We start from the raw sequence: 20,908 nt of genomic DNA, 5'->3' as shown, positions 1-20,908 counted from the left end.
CCACCTGCAACAGAACCTAGGTCTCCTGACTCACGGGCAGCTTAGACCCCTAACAGACTTTTAAGGCAAAATTAGGGGATGTTCAGGATATGAGCCTAAACTCTGAGGACAATGTCACTGAGGTATCTCACAAATCATTCTTTTCTGACTTGCCAGAGACTGAATGTGGTGGGCTCATGGTCTAAGTCATCAGAATACTTGGGTGTCCCCATTGCCTTCATCCTAGGAGACTGAACAGGTGAGAAAAACAAAACCAGACCACAGTGAACAGACACACAAATTATATTTTCTCTTGTTTTATTATTACAAATTGTGTCATTGCCATACTTCTTCCAGGGAAATTCACGTCCACACACTACACAGACCCACCCCTTCTTTACATCATGGGGATAATAACATAGAAATGCTCCAACCCTAAGAGTCACAGAACACAAAGAACAGAACCATTCAAACTATAGCTTATATAATGCAGTTTCTCCAATTGAAACAGGCTTTCAGAATAATGAACTTTAAATGAAGTGATGATGGAGAACAATTCTGGCTGCTACCAGAGCTCTGGTCAAACATGGTCCACAGGATGTTGGGTGAGTTCTCCCAAAGAGCTTCTATGCTTCTCAGAAAGAACACTCAGGATGTGCTTCACTTTGTTTTGTTTTTGACTGACTATGTGTTTTGGACTTTTCAAAATGTGAATCACACAGTGATGTTAAAGACTTGGTATGTAAGTGTGCTTGTGGCCATGAAATATATGTCCCCCACTACCCACATCCTCCCCAGATCAGTGGCATTCTGGGGTCACCCTATTTTAGAGGCAATCCCTGGATAATGAATTGTGAGATTGGTTTCTTCTGCAAACCAATGTTGTTTGTGGTTGGGAGTTGTCATGACACATTCCTCCAAAGGTCCTTTGGCTTAATGTTTCATCCTCTCCAATAACTGCTGGTAGACTGGAGCTGAAGTGGGACAGAGGGAGGACGTGTGTGAAAAACAAAATATAGCTCACTGTACAAAGGGTGAAAACTCACTTTCCCCGCATTTATCCTCAGTACATGACCTTCCCTCCAAATGTCTTCCTTTATCTCCACTTCTACAATTCAGACCAAGGTTCTAAGTAGGCTCTAAGTAGCAATCAGAGACTGACAGTTTTTTTTTCTTTGCCTCAATAAAAATATTTAATTTCTTTTCTAATAGGCAATAATATCACCCATTGTTTCACTAATGTTCTTAACCATAAGTATCTCTCCTCATAATGACTGATAACCCTCATAGCCTCCATGCTTACCTTCCCTCAAATCAAAACCATGTTTCTCTTGTCTCCCTCTTGACTTGCCACTGCAAGCATTGTTCTTATAGCCTAAAGGTTTCATGAAGCCTCTCCAGCTAAGCAGCCATTCGGTTTTTGCAGCTCTGATTTCCATAGCCCTCTTCCCAGATTACAGTTTTCAGGAAGATGGTGGCTTGAGAGCTGGCAAAGAGGCCAGGATCTTTATGGTCTTACTCAAAAAATGGCAACAGAAATAGTGACAAAAATTGCTAAACATTTTAATAAAGATATTACTATTCAATGAAAAGAGAATTAGCAAACTGAAGAAAAACTCTGCTACAACATCCTCTCCACTTTCCTCTGAGATTCCTGGGGACTCTGGGCCTCCTATCTTGCATTAATGTAAGCCCATGAGGTTATCAATATTTCTCTCAGAGACGACTTTTAGTCTCTGTAGAGGAGGATTTTTTGACTTTCAGAGGTGACTCTTTCTGCATTTGCCTCGATTTTAATCTGAATGCTTTGCAAATTGATAGTCTCATGCAGAATATGCCTACTACACCCCCCAAATAAACCACACTGCTGGGTGACAGACAAAAGAGAAGACACAAATATTAGCCTTACCTAATCGTATAGATCGTTCGGAAGTCTGAGGGGAGAAGAAAAGTTACTTGTTACATTTTTCTGGGAGCAATAACATTGGGATTTATTTACCCCCCTGGTTTTCGGATGATCAGTGACCCCTTTCATCCAACTGTACTATATGACAGATGATGCTTGATTGTTTGCACTCATGGTGGGGCAGAGGAAATGCAGAAAATGAAAGCATGTCTTAGTCTCCTGTCTGCCTCTGCCCTCCTGTGTAATGTGCCAGGAATGCACACTAGAAACAGTGGATCAGTGGGAACAATATCTGCTCAGTTATCCTTTACCTGTATTCCCTGGAGTCAGGGATAAAGACAGGGATCAGACCTGTGATTTCATTTGATGTTGTCAAGGTATTTGGAGACACCCTGTTTCTCAGAGGTAAGGCCCAGCAAGCAGGCTGTGCCCTAAGCTTGGCATAACAACAATCCTTTGCGCTCTGGATGATCTCACCCTCTGGCAGTGTATTGCTTTGACCAGCACCAGGTGTTCACTGAGGGATTTATGATTTTCATATTAATCAATAGTTGTTTAGATTTGTTGGAGCTCCCACTATTTCCTGGGGACCTAAGAGCGAACGTGCTACAGCTAAAGCCATCCATCAAAATCTCCTGACATGCTAACAATTCCTGAAATCTTGTGCTTGTGTAACTGAACCAGGTATTGCACTCCTGTCGTGGTCATGCTAACTCTGATTCTGTACACCACTGAACAATCACAAAGCTCAGTGATCCTTAAGATTGAAGATAATCCACTTAAGAAATGGCCCCAGTAACACCTGCATTGTCCACGCATGAGCCTGCTGTGAGAACTGCTAAGAATGATTGTGTCATGGTCCAGCCCACTGGTAGTTTTTTATGTATATAAAGACCTGCCTTTGCCCCAGCATGTTAAGTCCTCCCTCTCAGGGGGCCGGGGGGGAAGGAGAAGGAAGAGTCTGCTTGCAAGCATTTTCCTCACTCTGAAATTAAACTTCTGTTTAATCCCTGACACACCTGTCTCTGGCCTGTTCTGAAATTAATTAAACTTCTGTTTAATCCCTGACACACCTGTCTCTGGCCTGTTCTGTTTGGCTCTGGCCATTCCCAGGTTAGATGCTGGTGTCAGTCTGGTTGACAGTGTAAGGAACTCCCAGGTGAAGAAACTCTTTTTAACAATGCTGATTGGCACCTTCTTTACTTAAAGTCTTAGAGAGTTGCCTAGAGCACTGAGAGGTCAAATGATTTACCCAGGTAAAACAGCTAATATGTGCCAGAGTGGGGACTGGAAAACAGGTGTTTCTGGCTTTGTGACTGGCCGTCTATACATTATACCATGCTGTTTGAGTAAGGAAAAAGGTAAGGGGTCTGAAAAATTCATAAACTTGGTAAACTGGTTCTAAATGAGGGAAAATTATTTATGCTATGAGCGAGTCATTTCTAAGGGAACTCCAAAAATGGGTCTTCTCCCCAGAAAACAAGAGCAGATGATCAGCTTGTAATAGTGGAATACAGGCAGTGTGACACTCAAAACTAACCAATCAGGATCACCCTTATTTAGATTAGGTCTCTCTAACAACCTAAAATCTTTTTCTTCAGGTTCATCTGTTAAATATGTAATGACGTACAGGGATAACATAATTCCAAAGAGTGGCCCAAATTATTTTGAAGTTACAGAATTTTTTTGCATTGAATTACTGGTCATGGCTTAATAATTCCTGTTTGTTTTCATGGGATTTGTTCCATTGTATCTAGGACTGGCCATTGTCAATGCTGCCTATACTTGAGACTACAAAGGTGAAGGGTGTCCAGTATAGAGAAAAATGTAAAGTCATATATTTAGGTTTAAAAAAAAGCAACATTAACAAAATGGTGGAGTCAAAGTAACAGTCCCTGTATTGAAAAAAGACTTAGGGGTCTATTGGACTTAGTCATCACTGTGGGATGGCTGAACAAGTCAACAAGCATTTGTCAAGAGCCTACTGAAAATATTTAGTCTGGAAAATGGAAGACTCAATGGGGTGCATAATAACTTGCTTTGGAAGAGCTTTCACATGGGAAACAGATTAGATTTGTTCTACTTGGTCCTTGAGAGCAACGGTAGAAAGCTGGAGAGAGACAGATTTTGGCTTGATACAGGGAAAAACTTCCTAACAATGAGTTATCAAAAAATGGAATGGGATACCTTGCTGGATGACTGCTTTATTCAGATGTTGTAAAAACTGTAAAAATCAATACCTATGGGGTACTGACTGAGTTAGATAGCCACTGAAGCCCACTCTATCTCTGAGATTTTGTGAGATTAGCAGAACTGGGAAAACACCAGGAAGTCTAGCTTCTGAGGATGGCCAGAAATGCCTGGTTGAAGGATCTGAGGTTATTTAGAATGAATAACAGGCACTGAGGACTAGTCTTACCTTAGAAAAAACAGATGCTTGTCTGAAGATTTTTAGGGCAGAGTCTGCAAGCTCATCTCCTCGATCCTGAGGTCTGTTGGCTGGAACAGAAGGAAAATAATAGTATATGTTGGAGAGAAGTAACAAACAGTGGCTGGCATTTATTACCTCTACTCATTCCCCTCATCACCAAATAGAGAATTTCTGAAGCATGTCCCTAGGGCAGGGCTTCTAATCTCCTGAGGATGAAGTATCTCCATGGAAGAGGAGCAAGGGCAAACTTAAATGTCCAAACTACCATTTTTTTTTGTACTGTGAAAACAAACTCAGGAAATCAACCACAATAACATAATGGCTGGTATATACAAAGTGCTTTAAAATTTGCAGAATACTTTACATAGATCATCTCATTTGATTCTCATAATAACCCAATGGGATAGGTGTTATCTCCATTTACAGATGTGGTTGAGAGGCTTGCCCAGGGTTATACAACTAGCAAGCATCTCAGGAAAGATTTGAACCTAGGTCTTTCTGATTCCAAATCCAGCGAGTGCTCTAACCACTGTACCATCTAGCTGCTTCAAAGCTGTGTTTTTCAATGGTGACTGCCATGGATAAAAACAGCCCTGATCATGAATGTATGAATGTAATGCAATATTGTATACTTTTTTTAAATGATGAATTTGAGTTTAGAGGAACATAGGAAAACTCACATGAGCTGATGCAGAGCTAAGTAAGAATAAAAAAGATAAAAGACAATTAGTAAAATAACATAAATGAAAAGAATTATAAAAGAAAGTTGAACTCTGAGTAATTGTAATGACTAATTTTGATCTCAGAGAACAAACAATGAAGAAGAAAGTGGAATGACTTTGGGAATAGAAAAGTATGCATGCTGTCAGGCATGGGCATTGTAACAGTTACTTTGATTTGTTTTTCATTGTGACAAGGGAATATTATTTGTGGGAGCAGAGGTGGTAGAAGGCTACATCCAGAAATGATCATGATGTTCAAACAAAATACAATAAAAAACTTAAATGCTGCTGGAAAAAAAGACTATAAGAAAGTCTCATCATTTCAGATCCCAGCAATTCAGAATTAACTACTGAAGTGAGATTTCTGTTTCAACTGACATTTGACTTTTGATTTGACATTCCCCATCTGTAAGTCTGTTCTAACTATAATATTCAAAAGAGTTGACTTATTTTCAACAAATTGACATAGAAAGGAAGAGTAGCGTGATAACTCTTGAAGTCAATTTGTGGGTCATTCTGGCATCATAAAACAAAATAGTGCCAAGGTTTTCAAATGGGCTTATCTCCAGTAATTTTTTAATAAATTTCATTGAACTCTACCATTACTCAGTGACTTTTTCTTTTTCGAAGTTCTATTTTTATTATCCCAATCAAAATCTGTTGAAGCTATCTGATCTTCCAGGACATTCTCTCTTCTTTCTTAAGCATGTCAGTATCTATTTCAATCCCTACCCTCATATCTAGGAACTTTAAAATATATATTTTTCCCAATTAACAAAAATCTATTTTATTTCTCTACCCCATTTTACCCTACTCCCATAGTGGGAAAAATTTCTTATAACAAATATGCAAAATTAAGCAAAACAAATTTTTGTACTGGCCATATCCAAACAATGTATAGTTCATTCTGCATTCTGAGTCCAACTCATCTCAGACAGGAAGTGGGTAGCATGTTTCATCATCAATTCTCTGGAATTTTGACTGGGCATTGTGTAGATCTGAGTAAGTTGTTTGTCTTTAAAAACTTCTTATTTTATATATTATGCTCTTGGTTCTGCTCACTTCACTCTACACTCTACAGGTCTTCCCAGGTTTCTCTGAAACCATCTCTTCACTCATTACAGCATAATAGTCCATTATATTCATAAGCCATAATTTGTTAAGCCATTCCCTACATGATGGGCACTCTCTTAGTTTCCAGTACTTTGTCATTATAAAAGAGCTGCTATGAATATTTTTGCACATATGGGTCCTTTTTTTCTTCCTTTGTTCTCTTTGGAGTGTAGGCCTAATAATGACACCAAAAGGTATGTAAACATTTTGGGCATAGCTCCAAATTACTTTCCCGAATAACTGGACCAATTCGCAGTCACACCAACAGTGCATTAATGTATCTGTTTTCCTGCAATGCCTCCAAAACTTGTCATTTTCTTTTTTTGTCAACTTTGCCACAATGATAGGAATCAGGTGAAATTCAAAGGAGCTGACTTATTTTCAACAAAAGCATTGCTTTAACTGGCATTTCTCTAATAGTAATTTGCAGCATTATTGCATGGCCAGCCATTGAAACCTTGGGATTTCTTTCTTAGAAACACAAGTAAGGCTATTTGTATTAGTTGGGGAATGGATCTTATTCTTATAAATTTGAATTGCTTCCTTATATATTTTCAGAATGAGATCCTTATTAGAAAAACTTGTTGCAAAGATTTTCCCCCAGTTACTTGCTTCCCTTCTAGTTTTAGTTGTATTAGTTTGTTTTTTGTTTTTACATGTGTGTGCAAAACTCAAATTTTATGTAATGAAAATGACCATTTTTATCTTCTGCAATACTCTCTAGCTCGTGTTTGGTCATGAATTTTTCATCTATAGATCTTAAAAGTAATTTCTTCCTTGCTACTATGAATTTTTTATGATCTCCCACTTGATGTATGTTATGTATCTATTTGTAGATCATGTTGGTATATGGTGTGTTATGTTGATCTCTACCTAGTTTCTGCCAGACTGCTTTCCAGTTTCCCCAGCAGTTTTTGTTGAATAGTGAATTCTTACCCTAGTAATAGCTGGAGTCTTTGTATTTATCAAACACTGGGCTATTTGCTTCTATGTGTTGTGTACCCAATCTGTTCTTCTGATAGAACTCTGTTTCTTAATCAGTAACAAATCATGTTTATAATTACTGCTTTATTGGTATAGTTTGAGATCTGGCACTACTGGCATCACTGACTTCTTACTTTTTATATTCTCTTTCCTCTTGAACCTGTTCTTTGTCCTCTCCTCAGTCTCTAGTTACTTGATCCCTGTTTTTTCCCAGTTCTCCAGCCCTATTCTAGCTTTACTTTTCTCCTTTCACAATATTGTCTATTTAACCAGTTCCACTCACTATGTATTGTCCTTGAATCCTTTTCTTTTTTTGTCCTATCTCTACTTGTACTCAACTAAATTCCAATCCTGTTTTGTATTCACCTACTTATAGCAGTAACTTTTCATGGGACATTGAAAGACACTTGAGGGAGTCATACAACCATGACACCTTGACCTACCAGAAGCAACATGTGCTATCTAATTTCAACTGGGTCTTAACTCCATACTTTCTCATCTCTAGGATTTTGTGACACTATTTTCTCCTAGTTCTCCTCCTACTTTAGGCAGCTAGGTGGCACAGTGGACAGAGCACTGGACCTGGAGTCAAGAAAGTTTTAAGTTGGAATCCATCCTCAGATACTTACTAGCTGTGTGACCCTGGGGAAATCACTGACTCTAAAATGGGAATCCATTTTCTTTTCTCTTTATACTACTACTATGGGTTCTGTTCTGGGCCCTCTTCTCTTATCTCTCTATACTGTACCATTTGGTAATTTCATTAGCTCTCATGGAGTCGATTGTTAAATCTATTCAGATGATTATCATACCTATTTATCTAGCTTTTACCTCTGTCAGACCTCCAGTCTAGAATCATAAACTACCTATTAGACATCTAGAACTGGATGTACCATAGATATCTCAAAGTCGTCATGTCCAAAACATATCTTTTCCTCCAACCTTTCCTTTTTCCTCTATTACTACTGGGGGTTCTACCATCTTCCTGGTTACCCAAGCTCACAAACTCAGTGCTTCCTTGACTCCACACACACACTCAACCCATGTATCCAATCTGTTGCCAAGTCTTTTTTTCTGTCTTGCTGATATCTCTGACATATACCTCCTTCTCTTCACTCACACTGCCACAACCCTGATATGGGTCCTTATCACCTCACAACTGGACTATTTCAAAAACCTACTGGTTTGTCTCTCTGCCTCAAGTCATTCTCCTTTCCAGTGCATCCTTAACTCACTTGCCAAAATGATCTTCCTTAAGCATAGGTCTCACTGTATCACCTTTCTATCAGTAAACTTTGTTGGCTTCCTAGTACTTCTACACTCATATAAAATCCTTTGTTTGGCTTTTAAAAACCTTCACAACCCTGCCCATTCTGACCTTTCTAGTCTTCTTACTCTTTACTCCCTTCCACTGATTTTATGATCCCACAACTATGGCCTTCTTGATACAACTCCCACGCAACACTCCATCTCCTAACTCAGTGCCTTTTTGCTGATTCCTGGAATGCCCTCCTTCCTCACACCCACCTCTTCGCCTCCCTGGCTTCTGTCAAGACTCAGCCCCAATCACATCTTTTATAAGGGGACTTTCTCAGTCTCCCTCCTCCCTTTCCACTACCTTCCCCCTGAGATTACCTTCCTTCATACTGGATATATCCTTTATGTCCATGGTTGTTTACACATTTTCTCCCCCATTAGAATGTGACCTCCTTGAAGGTATGGACTTTGCTTTTTGCCTTCTCTGTATCCTCAGTATTTAGCACTGTGCCTAGCATAGGAGTACTTAATACATGATTGTTGGTGACAATAATGAAGGGGGGCCCTTCTCTTTGTAGACCAATTCTTCCCTCCTATTCCTTAATCTTTCTCTCTCTCTCTCTCTCTCTTTTTATCACTCTGTCCCTCATTTTCAGTCTCAAATTATCTACTAGTTTCTTTCCTGATATCTAGAACTATGAGCAGATATCCCCCATTCTTCAAAACTTTACTTTTCCATCTCCACTTAAACGATCATCCCAAATCTCTTCTCTTTTTCACAAACTCCTAGCAAAATTTGTCTATACTTGCAGTTTCTGTTTCCTGACCTCTTTACATTCTTCCCAACCACTTATAACCTCTGGCTTCCAACCTCACCATTTGACTGATACTGCAAGGTTTACAATGCAAACCCATCCGCAAGGTTACCAATGAAGTTTTAACTGCTAAATGCCATGACCTTGCCTTAGAATTCATCCTGCTTGATCTCTCTGCAGCTGCTGACATGGTTGACCACTCCCTCTTCCTGGAAACTCTATCCTTCCTTGGCTTTTATAACATTGCTCTTCTATGGTTTTTGTGCTGCTTGTTTAACCACATCCTCAACCTGTTTTGCTGAATCATCAACCATCTCCTATACCCTAAACAAAAGCGTCTTCTGAGGCTCTGCCCTGGGCCAGCTTCTCTTTTCTCCATACTTAATTCCTCATTAGCTCCCATAAGTTCAATGATCATCTTAATGAATATGACTCCAAAATTTATCTAGCTCTAATCTCCCTTCTGAATTTCAGTCATACATCATCAACCTCCTGCTGGACATTTCTCCTGGATAGCTTATTAGCACTTCAAACTCAATGTATTTAAAATGGAACTATCTTCTTCTCTAAACCCACCCACTTCCAAATTTCACCCTCTCATTAAGGGTACCACCATTCTCCTAGCTACTCAAATTTGCAACCACAATCATCCATGACTCTTCCCTCTCCACTATCTCTCCTATCCAACCAGTCACCAAGTCTTAAGAACTCAGTCCCCACAAACCTAGCCCATCTTTCCCCACCTCTCCATTTATATTGCTATTACTCTGAGACGAGCCCTTATTACCTCCTGCATGAGATATTACAATGGCCTGTTAATTGGTTTCCCTGCTTGTTGTTTCTTTCTTCCCTTCTACACAATTACCAAAATAATCTTCTTAAGGCACAGCTCTGACTGTATCACTTCCCTGCTCAAAAACCCTAAATGTGTCACTATTACCTCCAAGATAAGCTTCATACTCCTTAAAGCCCTCCCTAATCTGACTCCAATCTACCCTTGCAAACATTCCACACTACTCGTTTTTATGCATTCGACATTCTAGTCAAGCTAACCAACTAGGTATTTATTCTTCATAAGTTAAAATTCCATTGCTTGTGTCTGTGTTATACATATCCAGGAGGTACTCTCTCTTCATGGCTACCTAGCCAGGCTGTTTTCCATGCTCAGAATGGACTTTCTTCATGTTTACCTTGTTTCCTTCAATGCTCAATTCAGGTGCTGCCTTACAAAGTTTTTCCCATTTCCTCTAAATAGTTCATGTTTCCCTCCTCCTCAAATTATCTACATGATGCAAGTGTTCAGGAGAAATGAGATCCTTGATGATAGAAACTGTTGTAACTCCAGTGTCTAGCGCAGCGCTTTGTACGTAGTGTTTAATAAATGTTTATTGACAGAATGAATTAACGGTGCTTGTATAGAAATAGTCTATTCACAAAGAGTTAGAGGACCTATATTTGACTACCCTGTACATATACTGTCATAGAAACTAGTATCAACCAAAATACCACTTAGCTGAAGAGCAGACTTCAAATAATCTCAACCATCTGTAACAGCTTTCATTACTAAAGTGGACAAAGGGCCTCTACATACCTAGAAAAGTTCTGGCAAAACTCCAGCACTTAAGTTATGTGCCTTACCCCCAGAAGAGACCTTGACACACTCAGAGCCTATTTACTTTTACTCAACGCACCATTCTATCAAGTTTGGCGATTGGGTTTCTCAGATTTCAGCACATTAGGAGGGGAATCAGAGAAGGAGCTGTCCTGATAGCAGGAGAAGGAATTGCTGCCAGTAAGAGAAGAGAAAGAACTAAAAAGCAAATCCTGGCCTGTACTATGTATTACACCATAGGATAAGGACTAGTATTTATAATGAATCTGAATCATCAAAAAAGTTATATGATGTTCAGCAGCCTCTCTTCCTCAGGAGAAAGGAGTACTTCAAAGGCATAAAACTATGATTCTTTAAGAAAAAAAATATAATTCATACTTCCCAGCAGCTCCCATTAAGCTTCCCTCTACATCCAAATTAAAGAGGGGTTTATCTATACCTAAAAAAGCTATTTGTTCCTAACTCCTCCCCACCCCCAGCCTCCATTTGAGGTGGCTGCCTGAGTTTATACTGTAATTTCACAGGCAATGTAAAGTCTATACATCACAGTGAAACTGGTTTAGAAGCACCAAAGGAGCTAAGACTCTTTAATAGGCATGCCCAAAGACAGCCCTTTGTCTGCTGCCCTTTTATTGTGTTCACTGAGAGTGGATAAGACAGAAGGAAGGAGCAACTGGGTCTACTTACTGGGTCCCTATGAACAAAAAGCAATAGTGCTCTCTGGAATTTATAGGGGGTTCTTAACTCTTTAAGAGCTAAGATGAATTGCTAAGGAAGTGAATGGAGAAGCAGGAAAACAGGGTATCCACTGCGATCATATAAGAGGAAAAATTAATGAGAATGAATGGACCAAGAATCTTGATGGACAATTAGAAGGAGTCACTGAAAAATTGGGATATTTTATGTGTTAAAATTAATTTATATGTAAATAGTTGCTGAACAAGTTTGGTTGGCTATACTAATGTTCAATATTAAGTTTTTAATAAAATATTTATTTTTTAAAAGAACTCATAGCACTATCACATCTTTAACATCCTCAAAATTTACAGGATGATTTCTTATAAATAGGGCTACTATTCTCATTCTTATTTTAGAGACAGAAAAAATTCAGAGGTTAAGAAAAATGCCTAAGAATACACAGTGAACCAGCTGGATCAGATGAGGACTAAGGCTCAGCTATTCTGACTTGAAATCCAGTGTGCTTTCCTTTACACAGATCTATAATTCCAGCCCCTCTGCCTGTGCTGTGCTCTCCCTCTCTCCCCCCAGCTCAGTTCAGGAAAATCTCTGAGGAATAAACACAAGGTATCCAAGACAGGCCTGCGACCTTTTGTCCTTACCTGGAGGTTGCAAAACATTGTTGATAGCATAGACCACCCCATTAGTGGCCATGATGTCACTTTCTGCAACAGGCTCTTTGTTGACATTTATAACAGTATTTTTCTAGGGGAAAAATGTTTTAAAAAATCATTTGATACAGAAATAAAAGCGATTCTTCATGAACATAACACGAATCAATATAAATAGTGAATGCTATTTATTCTATTGGAATAGATAATTAGAATCCACAGGGAATTCAAAAATCTTTACCGCTTGTCCTTTTTTGTACCTTGAACATTCAACAATCAACCAAAAATCATTCATTAAATGACTGTTATGTGCCAGTGACTGTGCTAGACACTGGGGATACAAATACAAATAAAAGTATGTAGAAAATAAATACAAGGCAACATTCATGGAGATGCCACTAACAGTTCAGGGGGTCAGGATTTTGAGTTGAGCTTTGAAAGAAGGGGAGGATTCTAAGAGAGCGAGGTGAAAAAGGAGTGCATCCCAGGCATGATGGATAGGCGATGCAAAAACATGAAGGCAGGAGATGGAGGATGTATGTGAAGGACAACATGAGGGTCTGTCTAGCTGTACCATCAAGTATGTAAAAGACAGTAACATATAAGGCTGGAAAGGCAGGTTCCCAAGAGGTTAAATGTAATTGTATCCCATTGAGTTTCCCTTCCTAATACTTTGAAGGGCCCTACAGAACAAAGAAATGGCCCAGGCATCATGGATGTGGAGACAGATGGAGCGTCTTTTTAATTTACAAGCTGTAAAACAACCAGGAATCAATAGACTCAGAAGTTACGGAAGACTAATGAGACAGTGAATAGGAATCTAAAACCAGTTTTATTGTCCCTTCTTCTCCCTCCCTTCCAGAATCGGGGCATAGTCTGAGCAGACTTACACAACATCATGGAGCTACATGCCTGGGATGCTTTTCCTCCTCACCTCTACCACTTAGAAACCCTGGCTTCCTTCAGCACTCAGCTCCGCACCACCTTCTGCTTGAGGCCTCTCCAGCTTTGCTCCCACCTCCCAGCTACTAAAGATTACCTTGTGCTTCCTTTGTAGGTCTTCCTTTTTAGAACACAAATTTCTTGTGGGTAGAGATTGTTTTTGCTTTTTCTTTGTACTCCTGGCACTTAGACTGTCAGGCAATACTCAATATTAGCATTAGTCTGTAGTAACTAGCATCTACATAATGCTTTGAGGTTGCCAAAATATCTCACATATATTGTCTCATTTGATCTGTATATTTTGCCTTTGTTCATAATGACAGGCTATTTCTATTGTAGATCTTTATTTTCTACATACATCGTCACTTTCATGAATGTGCCTTCTTGCTATCTGGGGTTCAAAAGTGATGTGGTGCCCAGGTAGGATCTAATTTAGCCTGAGCGTGTATAAAAAGATGAATAAACAATAAAGGAACACTTACCGAGCTGACTTCCAGTTTATCACCTTGTAGAGACTTTAACCTCACCAGGGCCCCAATGGCTCCACTGACCAAGATCTCATCCCCGATGTGGTATTTTAGAATGTTGGCCAGTTCTTTAGCATTTCCTAAGGGGGAAAATCATTTGGACAGGAATTTAATTCCAGGGTTTGTTAGGAAGACAAAAGACACCAATCAGAAGGACTGATGAATGGATGGACACGTTATTGTGATAACTGTCAAAAAGTGTTTAGAAAGCTATTAACCACACATAATGACATATAGAACAAATTCAATGCCATGGCACCTATCCTTTGGGGGACTTACAATCTATGACAAATGTCACTGAAAAAAAACAGGTACTCAATAAATACCAAAAAGACAATAACCAGCTATCTAAAAAGGGATAATATTAACTATTTATTGGAACTACATAAAATTTTAGTTTGAGGAGTTCCACCTTCCACCCATCTGACACAGATATAGATTGTAGCCTATAACTAATTTAATAGATAGTACTAAAAAGTTACCTGAAGTAATACAACTAGTAAGTCTCAAAGGAAAGATTTTAAATCCAATTGTCTTTCCCTCCAAGCTGTCTTCTGTTGTTGTTCATTTGTTTCGGTCATGTCCTACTATTGGGTTTTCTTGGCAAAGATACTGGAGTGCTTTGCCATTTCCTTTTCCAGCTCATTTTACAGATGAGGAAACTGAGGCAAAAAGGGTCTTGCCTAGTCTGATTTACCAAGGGTCACATAGCTAGTGTTTGAAGCTAGATTTGAACCCAGGAAGATGTGTCTTTCTCACTTCAGACTCGGTACTCTATCCTCTGTGCCATCTAACTGCCCTAGGTCTTCTGTACATTGGTTCATGCTGTCTCTTCTATTTAACTATTTCCATGTCTAAAAAATCAAGGGAGACTAATGAGCAAAGGAGGAATCAACTGATTTCCCAGACTGGATGGGGCGAATGAACTTCACCAGTCTTACCAATTAGCCTAGAAAGGATTGATGAAGAAACTAATCTTCCAAGTAAATCCTGCTTGGCAAGAACCACCTGCCCTGTACCTATCTCCATTACAAGCCTTCATGCTATTTCTAAGATTACAAATGAGTTATGATATAGGGTTAGGGCACTTGTTTTACCTCCATATCTCAGTTTTACATTTGGAAAATGGGATATTTGTTGTTTATTATAATAATTACTGATACTGGCTTAGTGCCATAAAGTTTGAAAATCTTTTTCTGTTAACTCATTTACACCTCACAAACAACCATTTTGTAAGGTAGGTACTCTCAGTATTGCTACTCCAATTTTATAGAGAAGGCACAAAGGGATTAGATGTCTTGCACGTGATCAGATAGCTAATAACTCAATTCTCTGAACTTGGGTCTTTCTGACTCCATATCTACCACTCTCTCCACTACACTATCTTGCCTCGAAGGCAGCAATAGGAGACATTTATACCGTGCTTTATAATTACAAAATGCTTCATTTACATAACCTTACTTGATCCTAATAGCAACTCTGTGAGATAGGTAGTCAATCATTCTGTACACAAGCATTTATCCAGCCCTAGTATCTAGCCTCGTGGATACACCAAAGTAGTATATGGCTTAGTTCTTGATCTTAAGATTTACCATCTCATACTTTTCTTTTTCTTAAAATTTTTTTTAAGGAGGGAAAGCAGGGCATTTGAAGTTAAGTGACTTGCCCAAGGTCACACAGCCAGTAAGTGTGTCAAGTGTTTGAGGCCAGATGTGAACTCAGGTACTCCTGACTCCAGGGCCAGTGCTCTACTCACTGCCCCACTTAGATGCCCCCGTTGTTTTTCTAACAAAACTATAGTGCCTTGAAATGAGTAATGGGATGCATTTGTCTGATGGCAGGTCAAAGCAAGGGGACCAATGTGTGTGAAATATTTGAAAATGGGCTACAGGTTGGGTCTAAGCCTTGCCCTAACCTACTCAATCCCAAAGCTCACTGAGCTTCTGGAGCTGGGAATGAGTTAAGTCACAAGCATGACTCATGTTTCCGGAAACTAAATATTTGCTTCAAAAGTCAGGGACTTTTCCAGCTTCCACATCTGGGATGCTTCATCAGAAGAGTGGCTACCACTGGGTATACACAGTAGTGATATATTTATACTTTCTACACTCAAATGCATTTTCTCTCCAAGATTCTGGTTTCCTGATGGGTGAACTCAGAAGAATAAACAACTGTTATCTGGGAAGACTGTGGATATGGTGGGATTGGTGGTGAGCTGGGTATTACCCCCTATAGTGTCTCCTCATCACCACAGTGCAGCATTCTTTCTGAACCACATCGGTATTTTGATGGACTAGATAAAACACCCCATTGCTTGTATCAATAAGGCTGCACAGATGCTTCCCAAATCAAGCATGGGAATCTTTTTTTTTAGTCACTAGCTGCCTCCTAATCTCAATTGAGTTTGATATATTATCAGCCAAATGGTTGGATTTCTCCGATGGTCATTTAAAGCTCATTTGTACTTTTATAATACCTTTCATCTGAGGAGTTGGTAGATTTTTTTCCCAGCATTTGCAGAGAGTCCACTCAGTCTCTGGAAAATCTGTATTACTATTAAGCAATAGAACCTTTAAGCACCAAGGCTCAATATCCTACATACACAAATGAATAGTTCTGGATTCCCCCACAGAAAGAACAGATTGTGGATGGCCAAAGACAGAGACAAGAAGAATTGAGGAATCTAAAGTCTCATCAGAACTGGACAGAGCTTAATATTGAGTGTTTGTGTATGTGTTCTGACCTTACACTGAGGAATGGCATTGGGAGCAGTGACAGAAAGTACCAAGATCATGGGATTTGGAGTCATTGGATTGGCAGGGGTGGTGTTTGGTTCAAATGTTTTAAATATAGTTAATATCTACTTATAATCATAGGTTCATAGATTCAGAGCCAGGAAAGACCTCACTGACTCTTTAGTCCAAGTCTTTCATAGATAAGGAAACAGTCCCATGAAAGTTAAACAGTTTGTACAAAATTACACAGATAGCAAGTGGGCTTTTAATGTGGGTTCTCTGATATTGCTCTTTCCTTTGCACCTCTGACAGTGTTACCTTCTGGGTTCAAATCCCAGCTCTTGTACTTCCTACTTGTGTGATCTTAGGGAAGTGTGATCATAGGAAGATTTAGGGAATTCTTAGGGAAGCCCTTTCTATAGCTTAATTTCCTCATCTGTAGAATGAGGGAGTTGGGCTAGTTGATCTCTGAGGTCCCCTCTTCTAAACCTATGATCTGATGAACCTCCACATAGACACTAGAATGGTATAGACCATTATAAAAATAAGCTAGCTTTTTGCCTGAAGATATTGGTGTATCATAGCTGATTTAGGTTTAGCTTTGTGTATGGGTAGGGAAATAGATTACATAGCTTTTATAACACAAAAAAGTGAAGAACCATCTTCTTTTCCTCTTCCCTGATTATGCTGTCATGAATGGAGGTCCAACAATCCCTATCTATATTAAGAAACATTTCTTTTTAGAGAGACAAAATGAAAAGAGTTGATGTTTAGAAGGAAGGCAAAGGCATCCTCTTTAGGAACGTGAAATAAGGGGGCTTATTGGACAATGGTTAACTGATCTATGAAGACAGTTGTTGGTTGCCTGTTGGTTTGGAGAGGGAGGAAATGAAGTTGGAGGAAGTTCAAGCTCAGCCCTTTAAGGGACTACAAACTAAACTTTCTGCTTTCCTTTCATAAAATGGACAAATGAATGATAATGGAGTGTGAGTTCCAGAGTTTGGATGGATGGTGTAATTCCTAACTGTTCATGCTATTAAAAAGGAGAGAAAGACTTACTAACCTGGGATGAGTTGAGGTAAGTCTGCCTGGAAGAAGAGGGTAGGTTAGAGCAGACAGGGGCTTTCCTGACAGGTCTTTGATTCTAAATCTATAGATACTAGGTAATAACTATGAAGTAGGACAAGGAAGTGTGGTGTAGTGGATACAGTAGGCCTCAAAGTCAGGTAGAGAGAAGTTTAAATTTTGCCCGACATCTACTGGCGGTGGGACCCTGAAAAAATCACTGAGCTTCTCAGTGTCCCAGTTAGCAAAAAAGCTCCCTACCACCTGTGAAATCTCCAAACTAGACCAAACTCTGTCCACTCTCTCCACCCCGCCCCCCTAAATAAAAGAAAGAGGGAGAGAGGCAACATGGTCCAGTGGATAGTGGCCTAACCTTGCTGGGTTCAGATAGCACCTTTGGCACATACTATCTTCATGACCAAAGCTAAGCCTGAAGAAGATACTTAGTGCTCCCAGGCATCTCTCTAAGATTATACTGTTACCACTGAGGAGTTGCTGGTCTGTATTGTGGAGGAAGTTTCCACACTGAGAGTTTTCCATATGGATGATATCAAAAGTTCATCAGAGAAAACTCAAACCAAACCAAAACAACAAAGAAGGAACAGAATATAAGTAATGATCAGAAGGTGGCTTTTCTGTTCACCTTCTAAACAAGACCTCACTTAACCTAACTGCTAAACAGACATAATTTGATGAAAACCTCTGGTTTTGGAGGTCTTCCCATGTTTTTTCTCATGAGAACCACAGTTGGGGAAGGGAACAAACATTTATTAAGCAAATCCCTGAGAGAAAACAGCTCCTCAGTTCTCTTTCCTGGATGTGTGGCAATGTGAAGCACTTACCCATGAGTTTATTCAGCTCCCCTGGTGGCAGGGCCTGGAAGGCTTCGTTTGTTGGAGCAAAGATGGTATAGGTCCCTTCTCTGTTGAGGGTTTCTGTCAGACCTGCAGTTTGAATGGCAGCCACTAACATGCTGGGGAAAGACAGAGATGACAGCTATTGGAGAGGTTTTTGTTTTTTTGCGGGGCTGGTTAGTTCTCAATTTTCCACAGAGAATGGGGGAGAAGAGGTGGAATGTGGATGAATGAAATTCACAATTATCAGTTTAAACCCCTAACATTAAGCTCTCTCTGCTAAGATTTTTGTCAAAAAGAACAGCACAGTCTGGTTTGAATTTGGACTCCTCTCTCCTGGCTCTCTCTCTCTCTCTCTCTCTCTCTCTCTCTCTCTCTCTCTCTCTCTCCTTGGCGTCTTCTCTCTCCAGTGTAGGGCCCTGCTGCCAATGCCACGAGTCAGTCAAACAACTGGACCCTCAGAGGATGACAGTGAGAAGGCGGAAAAGGAAGAGGTGCAAATAAGCCACACACTAAGGAAGCAGCTCAGGAATCAGAGCATTTAGCATGTGCATGGTTTCTATTGTGCTCAGAATTTTATTAGGTTCGACTTAATCTTGCTGGCAGCTGTGCTTAGTCATGAGGAACACAAGGGAGGGGAAATAAATGTGCCAAATGATGAAGTCACAAGCAAATTAGACACAAAAAAATGCTGGAAGAACGATTGGATGAGAGTGATGAAGCCTTCAAAGAAGGCAATGGCAAGGAACTTTACCTGCATTAGATCATGTAGGTAAAGAGGGAGAAGAGGGAAAGAAGCGAGAAAAATTGAAAAAATAGACATCTTTACTTTACTAGATACTTAAAACAGTAGAGAGTAGAATTTTTCTTTGCATTTTATCATTGCAAATAAAGTTATTTTCCTATTGATTCAGGGATCACTTTAAAACGACATGTTTTAGGCATTTATATCTTGTTTTAGGTATGCCATCCATCTTTTCCACATTCCTGTTAGCAAAGTTCACCAAAGGCTATAGTTTACATAAACACTTAAGATGGAGGGAGGGAAGGAGGAAAGGAAGAAGAGAAGGAGAAAGGAAATTAAGCCCATGAAAATTGCAGACAATTGTCATTGTAATGTTAATTGCAAAGGACATCTCTGGGATGGAGAAGTAAGGAACATGGTTATTACCTGAAACGGTTGTCAACTTTAAGAACATCCATGATGGTCCCTATTGGTGGTGTCAACATCCGGTCCACAGTAAACAGAGTACCAAATCTCCCCCTCTTGTCATGGGCTGCAATGCAGCTGTTCTCAATACACAAGCTCTGTGGAAGTAATGATGGAGGGAAGAGAGGCAAGGCTATTTATAGCATTCTTCTTGGCATCCCTGACTCTCATCCATGACAACAGATTCAGACTTGATCAGGGGGAACAAACTCATTTCCTAAATCTCAAGTGAAATGTTAGAAAGGCTCATCAAGGCTAAGAGAATATGACACATTTTCTATGTAAGTGGAAACAATATAAATGAGTATCTAAATTTCCTGTTCAGATATCCTTAATGCATTCCCTATAGCATATGATATAAACTTCTTAGCCTGACATTCGAGGCCTGCCATAATCTGGGACCCACCTGGTTTTATTTTTATTTCACATTCCTCCTTTTTATACATTCCACAAATTGGACTATTACCTACTTCTTGATTTCATCCTAATTATTGAAATCTTCTGTAGGTTGATCTTTGTAACTGGAATACACACTTCTTTATATATGTCTATTGAAATTCTTTTCCTTTCAAGGTCATCTCAGGTTCCAACTTTTTCATGAAGCTTTCCTTGATTCTTCTTCCTCACCTTTCTCCATTGGCAGTGAAATTTCCTTTTGAAAATTTCTCATAGAACTTTGTCTGGATCTCCCTTTCGCCCTTCTAATGTTCTACTAAAGTTCTAACATTTAATTTTGTACATGCCACATTGTGATCATTAGATGGTAAACTCCTTATGCCCTTGGTACAATGTTTGATAGAAGTATTTGTTAAATCACTGTTAATTCAAAGAAGCTATGAAAAAAGATTTTTGAAAGGTGTAAAATAAGTACCATTTTAAAAAAGATATACCAGGACGAGTATCTAATGTCCATTAACCATCAAATCAATAGATTGAACTCACCTTGGGCATTTTTGTTCTCAATCTATTGTGACCATTTTTAATAACAGCTACATTTATATGGTGCTTCAAGGTTTGTAAAATGCTTTTTATAGATATGGTAACTAATTCGATCCTCACAACAGCCCTGTGACGTAGGTACTTTGATTGTCCCCATTATATACTGAGGCACAGAGAGACTGCCCAGAATACAAATAGGAAGTTTCTGAGGCAGGCTTCAAGTGCCTTTTTGACTCCGTTCATATTCCTTAGAAATAGTTAGCGCATGAAAATTATATTTATTGAGTAAAAATTATATTTATCGAGGTAAAGTATTTGTGTTTGTCTTCTGTCTTTTGAATTCTGGAATAATATGCTTGGTTTCTCAAAATTGCCCTTTATTATATAGGGTAATGGGATATACAGGGTAATAGGATATATAGGGTAATAGGATATATAGGGTAATAGGATATGTGGGGTAATAGATAT

The 20,908-nt window shown here is 39.3% G+C and overlaps 1 protein-coding gene across 1 annotated transcript in view; it reads right to left on the bottom strand.

The window, feature by feature from the left end:
* Nucleotides 1–264: 264 nt before the first annotated feature.
* TGFBI (transforming growth factor beta induced) overlaps nucleotides 265–20,908 on the bottom strand; it is a 61,949-nt gene continuing 41,305 nt past the window's right edge. Inside the window, exons 11-17 of the mRNA XM_036751571.1 lie at nucleotides 19,463–19,599; nucleotides 18,280–18,410; nucleotides 13,593–13,717; nucleotides 12,160–12,262; nucleotides 4,305–4,384; nucleotides 1,889–1,913; nucleotides 265–953 (exon numbers count right to left, since the gene is read on the bottom strand). Coding sequence (XP_036607466.1) covers nucleotides 913–953; nucleotides 1,889–1,913; nucleotides 4,305–4,384; nucleotides 12,160–12,262; nucleotides 13,593–13,717; nucleotides 18,280–18,410; nucleotides 19,463–19,599 — 642 coding nt within the window. The 3' untranslated portion in view covers nucleotides 265–912. The remainder of the gene's footprint in view (nucleotides 954–1,888; nucleotides 1,914–4,304; nucleotides 4,385–12,159; nucleotides 12,263–13,592; nucleotides 13,718–18,279; nucleotides 18,411–19,462; nucleotides 19,600–20,908) is intronic.

The sequence above is a fragment of the Trichosurus vulpecula genome, chromosome 3 (genome assembly GCF_011100635.1).
Source record: "Trichosurus vulpecula isolate mTriVul1 chromosome 3, mTriVul1.pri, whole genome shotgun sequence".
Classification (NCBI taxonomy): Eukaryota; Metazoa; Chordata; class Mammalia; order Diprotodontia; family Phalangeridae; genus Trichosurus; species Trichosurus vulpecula.
The sequence above is the reverse complement of the archived record's forward strand: the minus strand, read 5'-3'. Positions and strand labels throughout refer to the sequence as shown.